We start from the raw sequence: 9,304 nt of genomic DNA, 5'->3' as shown, positions 1-9,304 counted from the left end.
AGATAGGTCAATTGGATATAATTAAGAATATAAAGGCCCAGAATGAAGAGGCTCTGGGAAAAATAGAAGGTGGCATTTTGGTTGAGACTTGAAGGACCCCAGGATTCCTAAATGAGGAGGCAGAGAATTCCATTTTGAAGAGCCTGAGAAAATGCCCAGAGCCTAGAGATGGAGTGTCTTCTTCCTGGCATATAAAGGAGGCCAGGGTCATTGGATCAGAGAAGGTAGCAGGAAATGTAAGAAGACTGCACAATTAAGTGATGGGCTTTTAAAGCAAAATACTCAAAGGAAAGTGTTTGGATAGTCAGTAGTCAATAAGCATTTATGAGGGACCTTCTCTCTGCCATGAACTCTGTTAAAGTCTGGGGAAATAAATAAAACAGAAAAGAGGACTGTCCTGTCCCCACAGAGTTTAGACTTTTAAGGGGAAGACAATATACCAAAGGAAGAGATTTTGGGCTAAAGATACCAGACCCTGGGGCAGGGTGGTAAAACCAGTGAGAAGTCCAAAGTAGGGCAGCCAGGTGCAAAATATGGAGATATGTGAGCTGACCCACTCCTTATATGGAGCTTAGAGTCTATGAACTCACCCCATGGTGGAGAAGAGAGAATGTGGAAGGATGGAGAAGGAAAGAGATATGGAAGTGCTCTATTCAGAACTAGTTAGTTAATACATTAATTATCAATGAATAAAAGCATGGCCTTCCTATAGTGATTGTTCATACTATGAATAAATATAATGCAATGAAGAATTATGACTCAGAGCACCAAGTGAAAAGGAACATTTTATACATTTGTGGGAATCTAAAGAATCAGGAAAGTCTAATAAATTCTTTATTTGCTCAGAATTTCAGTAACAGAAATAAAGGAAGCTAAAAGTGAAATATAGATTATAAATAGAAGATAAATAAGACATTTTAAATAGAATCAAAATGACAAAAATGGAGATTTTTATCTACATGAAAGAGAATTGCTTTAAATAATAGAAAAATTGAAAAAGTGATTCATCCTTCTGCTAGAAATGAAAGAAAATGAAATGGAAGAGCATCAAATGCCAAGTGCATTGGCTGAACATGTGTTCCACATGTAGCAGGTTGGATAAATAGATGAAGCCTCCCAAGTATCAAAGGCTTTACAGATGTCCCCACTCTCTTATATGATATCCATCACTCTGCCTCCTGCCTTCTGATCATCAATAGTCTTGAGTTCTAGCTGCATGTTGAAATAATTTATTTTTCATAGAGTCAGTATCTCCCTCATGCAATTGCTTAATCTTCAACCCTACCTCATAAAATACTGCCTTATTACTGAATCAAGGAACCCCCTTTTCCCCACATAGATACTTTTGTTTCTCTATAATTAAATAATAAAATGCATGAATATATTCCATCAACAATTGAAAGCAATCAGAGAGCAATGACAGCAGATGTTTTTTGACCATGACACATCATACCCGGTGTCATCTCAACCCCTCAATATAAGAATAGAAAACTCTTCTTCACTGGGCTGGAAATAGTCTCATTCTAATCTGTTGAGGCCAGCTTGTGAGCAATCTCTCTTTAGAATCCTTTGCATACCTAATTAAGACTTTATTTCCAACTCTAAGGAATTTACTAGATCATTCCTTTTTCTTTGTTCTTTCCTCAGTATCACTGTTCAATTCCTCCCCCCACCTCAAGAATACACAGTACTTACCAGGTTTTCACAATGTCTTAGAATTTTCTTAATATGTTACTGATGACACTTCTTGTGGGGAGGGATTTCAGATGACCTTATCTCTTTCTCCACAGATTCTTATACTTCATTGACAGAAAACATACCTTCTCCCTAACTGCACTGGGAGAAGCATTGTACAGAAAGACACTTTTCTAGCTTTTATTACTCCAACATGATTCTCATTTCAAACAGAAAATGCTTTTCTCAATATTCCACTGGGCTCTTAATGACTGGTCTCTAGTGCTGACACTCATAAGGGTTATATGACTTTGAGGCTAATCCCTTCTCTGGGTTTCAGTCGTGTATGTAATGGTAGCCAACTCTGAGGGGTGGGAGAAAGAAAAATAAGTGTACAAGATAATTTTTTCTTAAATTTGAAAGGAAGAAAAATTGTTCATAGTAGATCTGCAGTTTCATGTACAATCATCTTTTTTATTGTACTATATTACAGAAATGTCTTATGTTAGTATTGGAAATACTAACAGTAACAGAAGAAGTAGAAGTAATCAGAATAGGGAATGAGGTAATAAAAGTAACTTTTTTTGGAAGATGATATGAGGATATACTTGGAAAATCCCACAGACTCAATCGAAAAGTTTATTAAAACAATTAATAATTTTAGCAAAGTAGCAGGGTATAATTTAAACCCACATAAATCATCAGCATTCCTAACTAAACATAACCAACAAAACCATGCAGGAAGAGATAGTAAGAGATACCCAATTTGAAATAACTCTAGACAGCATAAAATTCCTGGGAATGACAATTTCACCTAAACTAATTAATATCGTCAATGCCAACCCAATTAAATTACCAAAAACTTGTTTTATTGAGTTAGAAAAAAATAATAAGAAATTCATCTGGAAGAACAAACAGACAAGAATATAAAAGGAACTAATGAGAAATAATAAAAAGGTAAGAGTTTAGCAGAAGCAGATCTTAAACTCTATTATAAGGTCCTCATTTTCAAAACTATGTAGTACTGGCTAAGAAATAAAAGGAGATCAGCGGAACAGAGAAGACATGCAACTTACAGCAGCAAATAAATATACAAACTTTCTATTTGACAATTGGAAAGACTTAAGATTTGGGGGCAGGAATTCATTTGGCAAAGCCCAATATCTTAGACCATTTATCAAGATCAGGTCAAAATGGATACATGAGTTAGACCTCAAGGGAGATACTACAAAACAACTGAAGAACATGGAACTTAACGATAGGTGAACAATTTCTGAAAAAACAAGAGATAGAGAGCAGAGTGAGGTGCAAAATGAACAATTTTGATGACAACAAATTAAAAAGGGGTTATGCAAATAAAACCAACACAGCCAGGATCAGACAGCAAAAAGTTGGAGGAAAATTTATATGTGTTCTCAGATAAAGGTCTCATAGATCAAATATACAAAAATCTTCACAAAATCTATAAGAAAATGAGTCATTCCCCAACTGATAAATGTTCACTAATTTTAATAACTGATCATTTTTTTCACTAATTTTGCTAAATGACAATTGATAAATGAACACTAGTTTTTAGTCAAGAAATCCAAATAGGGAACTGAAATAGAAAAATTCAAATTCAAGCAACCTTGGGATATTATTTTACACCCATCAGATTGGCTAAAGTAATTGAAAGGGGAAATGACAAATGTTAAAGGGGATGTGGAAAAATCCAGACACTAATTCATTGTTGGTTGAATCTTGAACTGATCCAACTATTTTGGAAAGCAATCTGGAATTATGCCCACATTGTGACCCAGTAATACCACTACTAGGTTTATTTCCCGAAGACGACTAGGGGAAAAGGAAATGAACTTGCATGTTTTAAAATTTGCTAGCCTCTTTGTTTTTGGTGACAAAGAACTGGAAACTGCAGGGATGCCCATCAATGGGGGATGGTTAGAGAGGGATTGAGTACAGCCAGAGGTAAATGGTCAGTGGCTTCAGCAGCAGTTGAAGATAGTCATGACTTCAAGGAATGACTGTTTCCAGTAAATATAGGAAATGATTTATCACATAAGTAGGGCTTATTCAGTTCCATGAGAAGCCAAGTGAAATGCAAATTTATGAGTTAGCCAATGGAAAAGGTCCTCAACTTCACTTCAGCTCTCATTGGATATCAGAAAAGCTATACTTGCAAAAAGACTTACTTTTGTAAGAAAGCCCTTCAGCAGGAACTCTATGATTATTAGCCATCAGAAAATTTGCTCTTAAAAGAAACCTTATGAATGTAATGAAGGTGCAACTACATTATCATCTCTTCCTTCCTATCCTAGATTTCAATTCTGGGATGAAAAGATATACATGCAGTCAGTGTGGAAAAGCCTTTTGTGGGAACTCAGATCTTGTTAGACATAAGAAGATTCGTACTGGAGAGAAGCTATGTGGGAAGGATTTCTGATCAATCCTTATTGGCCATCAGAGAATTAACACTAGAAAGAAACCTTCTGAAATAATGAGCGTACAAAGGCCTTCAGGTGAAACTCCTTTCTTTTTTCAAATTTGCTTGGCATCAAATAATCCAAAGGAGAAAATCTCATCAGTGTCAGAAATTTGGTAAAGCATATGGTGAACACTTTTACCTTATTCTATATCAGAGAAGCCACACTGGAGAGAAACCTTGTGAATGTAATTAACATGGAAAAACTGCAACAGAATAATTAGAGAATTCATAGTGGAATGAAACCTTACGAATGTAATGAGTATGGAAAGGCTTTCCAATCTTGTTGTCCATTGATAAGAGAATCCACGCTAGAGAGAAAACTTATGAACATGATCAGTGTTAAGTTTTCTGATTTAATTCCAATCTTGCTGCACACCAAAGAATCCAGTGTAGAGAAGCCTTATGAATGTAATCAATGTGGAAAGTCATTCACACAGAGTTCCCATCTTGCTGAACATCAAAAAATCTACAACACAGACAAACTTTATGAATGTAGCAGTTTTTATTTACCACTGAAACCTTAGGTATGTAATCAAAGTTGTAAAGCCTTCAGGCAGGTCATCCATTATTTCCCATCAGAGAAGTCATTCTAGATAGAAATCTTATCACTGTCATGAAAAAAAAAAAGGCTTTCAAATGGATTATAGAACTAGTTTAGCAGTAGAAAAATAATTCTGAGAATCTCCACATGGACTCATTGTTGGAAGGACTTCAGCCAGAGTTCATCTCTTACTTTACATCAGAGGACTCATATTGCAGAGAAGACTGATCAGTGTTCTCAAAGGGAACATGCTTTTGCTGGAAGAGCAAGGTCACTAAACAACAAAATATTCCTATTGGAATAAAGGCTTATAAAAGCAATAATTGTGGAAAGGGCTTCTTTCACCTAGAGTTAGAGACAAAACTTTTGGATCTGATGGACAAGGGAACACCTCTTGATGTAGGACAGACTTCATTAGATCTCCCAATATGATCCCTCTTTAGACATTCCAGATTTTATACTGTGCATAAAGTCCTATAAATGAAATGAATTTTTCTCAAAAATCATGTTGTTTGACATTACTCCTCAGTACTTCATGGCATTCATATACTGTACCGTCTTCAGCAATTCCCCAAATAATTGGTACTCACTTTGTTTCCTGTCGGTTACTGGCAAAAAATTCCTCATGTAAACATTTGGTATCTGTTGAGCATCTGTTTCTGTAATACTTTAAGCAGCTAGGTAACACAGGGGATAGAGTGCTGTCTTTGCAGCCACAAGTCTTAAGTTCAGATTCAGTCTCTGAAACTTAGTACGTGAATGACACTCAGCCAGTCAACCTTTTCCTGCCTGAGTTTCCCCATCTGTAGAATGGGGATAATAATAGCACCTACCTCCCAGTTCGTCAAACACTGTGCAAGACTTTAAATCACTATGGAAATGCTAACTTTTCCAATGATTATCTTTTCTTGGGTCCTAAGTCTTATAGTAAAGTCAGTATGCTTACACCTCAGGACAGTTGAGACACTTTTCTGTTCATTTAAATTGACACTCTGAACACTGTAGATGAAAACAATAGTTCTAAACCATTAGAGCTCTGGATTTGGAATTGGGAAGATTTGGGTTCAAATTCTGACTCAAGTACTCTCTAGCTCTGTCACTCTGGACAAGGAGCAACCTCTCTGCACCTCACCTTACTCATCTCTAAAATGAGGAGATTGGCCCAAGTGGCTTCCATAATCCTTTCCAACTCTAAATATATGTTCTAATCATAAGTACATTCATTTGTTTCTTTCCACAGCCTCTTCCAATATTCTAGGAAGGAGGCCTAGCAGGAGCATATCTGAAACTTTCAGAAAGCTGGAGTCATCCAAACTTGTTTTGTCGTACCTAAGAATAATGATCTTGAGAATTTGAGGAGTTCAGGTTGTAGTAAACAAAAGAAGATGAATAGAATAACCATGTGTTGTTCAATGTACAGATCTCCACTATGGAGCCAGGATTTACTAACCTCAACAAAGGGCTGGAGACACTGGAAAGTAGTCTGGCAGAAAATAGACAAAGGCCAGCCTCTCACACCATAGACCAACATCTGCTTCTAATTCATACATTGCTTAGATATGGAAGGTCACCTCAAAAACCATTTCTCTGTCCTAAAGGCATTAGTCACTCTTCTACCTTGTATTTGTTTCTTCTAATTTATTTCTGTGTATGTAGGCACCAAATTAGACACATATACAGGTGGTCAGAAGAGTTGCCATTGCTGTAATGTTTAAAGATTCTCAAAGCATCTTGACCACATAATCTCCTTTGGGGATCACAACAGACTTGAGAAGGAAGCACTATGGGGTCTGTTGGCCCCATTTTACAGAAGAGGAAACTGAGGTTCACTGAGACGATGGTCACACATTTAGGAAGTTTGGGAGGAAGAAGTTAAACTCCGCTCTTTCTGAGGCCAGCTGCAGTATTTTTTTCCTCTCAGATGGTCTTTGGAGTTTAAAAAAGCAGCTTCGTACAGGACCCCACAGCTTTAGGCCTAGAGTAAGAAGGCCTGAGTTCCACTCCTGATCCTTGGCAAATAAAAAGCTCTCCGAGTCCCAATTTCCTCATCCGTAAAATAGGATTAGTGAAATGTGCAGCCTTGACCTCAGAGGGTTTCTGTGAAGAAAGTATGAGAAACTATCAAGTTAGGACTGGAAATGCCAGACCCCTCCCCTTCTCCAGCTCCCTCTTGTTTATTGTCTTCACCTTTTGAACGGAAGCTCTTGGAGATCAGAGACTGGCTTTTCCCTTGTGTTGGTATCCTGACACCTTGTCCACCCAGTGCTTGGCACACAGGTAGCACCTAATGCTTTTCACTTAAATGACATAGGAATTATCAAGTGTGACTAGAAACTGCTCCTTCGCTCCTCTCCTTCCCATATCTATCTTTTCCTAGCATATCCTCCTCACTTAGGTTCATGGCTCAGTGTCCCTTTCTGGTGATGGGTAGGGTAGGGAGCTAAGAGTGGAGGCCTTTCTTGTTTTGCTAGGATACTTAGCTCCCAGATGCTGTCCCATTTTCCATGTTCCATGTTCCTCTTCCTGAGCTGGAAGGGAAAACAAAAAATGAAGCGAGGGGACATTTATCCCTTGCTCTGCCTCCTTTCTCTGTCAGCCTCATAGCACCTCACATTTTTCTGGCTACAGCCACATCATTCCCACAAGACCCTCCTATCAGACTTTCCCACCCCGACCACTTGCACATCCAGCGGCCTCCTTTCCCCTCAAGCCTCCTAAAGCCTTCCCTCTGCCTTCAGGGGGAAGGGCCTCCAGCACCCACTTGGAAGCTGACAGAGTGCCTCCAGCTAGAGCTCTTGTTACTGTCACCTCCATTTGGAACTCACTGAATTTTCCCAGAAAAAAAAAAGACAGATGGGAGGCACAGGGGGGCAGGGTGATGAGTCTGGACTCAGGAAGATCCAGGTTCAAATCCTGCCTGAGACATTTATTAGTGGGGTGAACCAGGCAAGGCACTGAACCTCTTTCTGCCTCAATTTTCTCATCTGTAAAATGAGGACCATAACAGCCCCTGCCTTCCAGGGTTGGTCTGATGATCAGATGGGATCATATTTGCCAATCACTTTATACACTTTAAGGTGCCATATAAATGCTGGCTATGGTATTATGTTTCAGCAATGTCATGGGTTAAGTAGGTTTTTTTGACTGGCCTGTATAACATCATGGGCCCAACATAGTGTCATACTTTGAAGCCAAGAGGACTTGGGTTTCTAATCCTTCTCTGGACACTAGCTGTGTGACTAGGCAAATAACTGCCCTGAGCCTCAGTTTACCCAATTGCAGAATAATAGCCCCTCCCTTGCAGGGTGGTCACGAGGATCCCAAGAATGTATCTAGAGCTCTTTGCCAGCCTTCAGGTCCCATGAATGGGAGTGATTATTTTTGTTCTATGTAATGGTGGTTTTTTGTCATTGCATGACACGAATTTTAACCTACATCCTTTAGCAAGCAAGCGAGAGAGCCTTGTCTTGTAACAAATACATTAAAAGGAAAAGGAAACAGAGGTTCTGCCAAACCAGTAGACACAGTGCCTTTGCAGAATCACCCTGGTGAAGGGAGGCAAGTGTCTCCATCCAGGTCCTTTTGAGCAGGGTTCAAGTGTCTCTAATCTTCCAATGTAATATTCAAAGCCACAGCCATGAATGTCAATGAATCCTGAAACATCAAACACAGTCTTGCTCAGCCAAGACCCATGACTCACTTTGTTGGGTGCATAGAGAGAGCTTCTCAAACCATCACGACTGTGGAGTAGTCCATGTTGAATATTTGTGGACAGTGACTCCTGTCGGAGACCATTGTGGGAGGAGGAGGAGGAGGAGGACAAAAGAATGACTTGATCAGAACAAGAAGGAAATGTGGGTCATTTGGAGGTAAGGACTTTGAGAAGAGGGACTCCAAGAAGAAAAGACATCTGGTATGGTCAGAGAAACATAAAACTGAAAATTAAACAAATGTTAGGGTTAAAAAAGTTATAAAATTCTTAAGATCAGGGGTCAATGACTCTTCCTAAATCTGAAATCAATTACCTTCTCACAGGATAGGCTAGGGAGCAGTTAGGTTGAATGAAATAAATTTGCTTCTGCAAAAGCTTTTTAACTGTTGATGATCCAAACTGATTTTTTATGGTTTTTGTGATTTTTATGACTTTTCTATGATTTCCCTTATTACACAATTTGTTAAAAATTATCCCCCATCAAACTACTTAACACTGATGAGAAAAAGTAGAATGGTGGAACAGACAAGAGGAGGATAGATGAGAAAGAGCTGAATTCAACAGTGTCCCATAAACCCAAGAGCTTGAAGAACAACTTTTTATTTGACTAACATTGCTGCAAAACCTGGAAAGAGGCTTAGCAGAAATGAGGTGCAGACCAATACCACACACCACAATGAGGTCAAAATGGGCACAGGAGAAAACAAGAAGATAGATGACCTGAATGTTAGAGAACCCAATAGGAAATGTTGAAAAGGACAGGATGAGGTCACTTTCACAATGGTGGCTGTGAAAACATTTGCAACAAAAGCTAACAACTGGAGAAAAACCATTGTATCCAATATCCTCTAATAAGGCTCTATTCTCTAATACACAAAGGGAACCTACCAGCAGG

At 38.6% G+C, this 9,304-nt stretch overlaps 1 protein-coding gene across 2 annotated transcripts in view; it reads right to left on the bottom strand.

Annotated features, from left to right (window-relative positions):
* Positions 1-2,611: 2,611 nt before the first annotated feature.
* LOC118837575 (zinc finger protein 215-like) overlaps positions 2,612-9,304 on the bottom strand; it is a 30,615-nt gene continuing 23,922 nt past the window's right edge. Inside the window, exon 4 of one of the 2 annotated variants that reach the window (XM_036744536.1) lies at positions 2,612-2,947. In XM_036744536.1, the coding sequence (XP_036600431.1) occupies positions 2,721-2,947 (227 nt within the window). In that variant the 3' untranslated portion in view covers positions 2,612-2,720. Of the gene's footprint in view, positions 2,948-4,639; positions 6,795-9,304 lie in introns of those variants that run through there. The other variant, XR_005009570.1, reaches the window with a different exon arrangement.

This window comes from Trichosurus vulpecula, chromosome 2, assembly GCF_011100635.1.
Source record: "Trichosurus vulpecula isolate mTriVul1 chromosome 2, mTriVul1.pri, whole genome shotgun sequence".
Taxonomy (NCBI): domain Eukaryota; kingdom Metazoa; phylum Chordata; class Mammalia; order Diprotodontia; family Phalangeridae; genus Trichosurus; species Trichosurus vulpecula.
The sequence above is the reverse complement of the archived record's forward strand: the minus strand, read 5'-3'. Positions and strand labels throughout refer to the sequence as shown.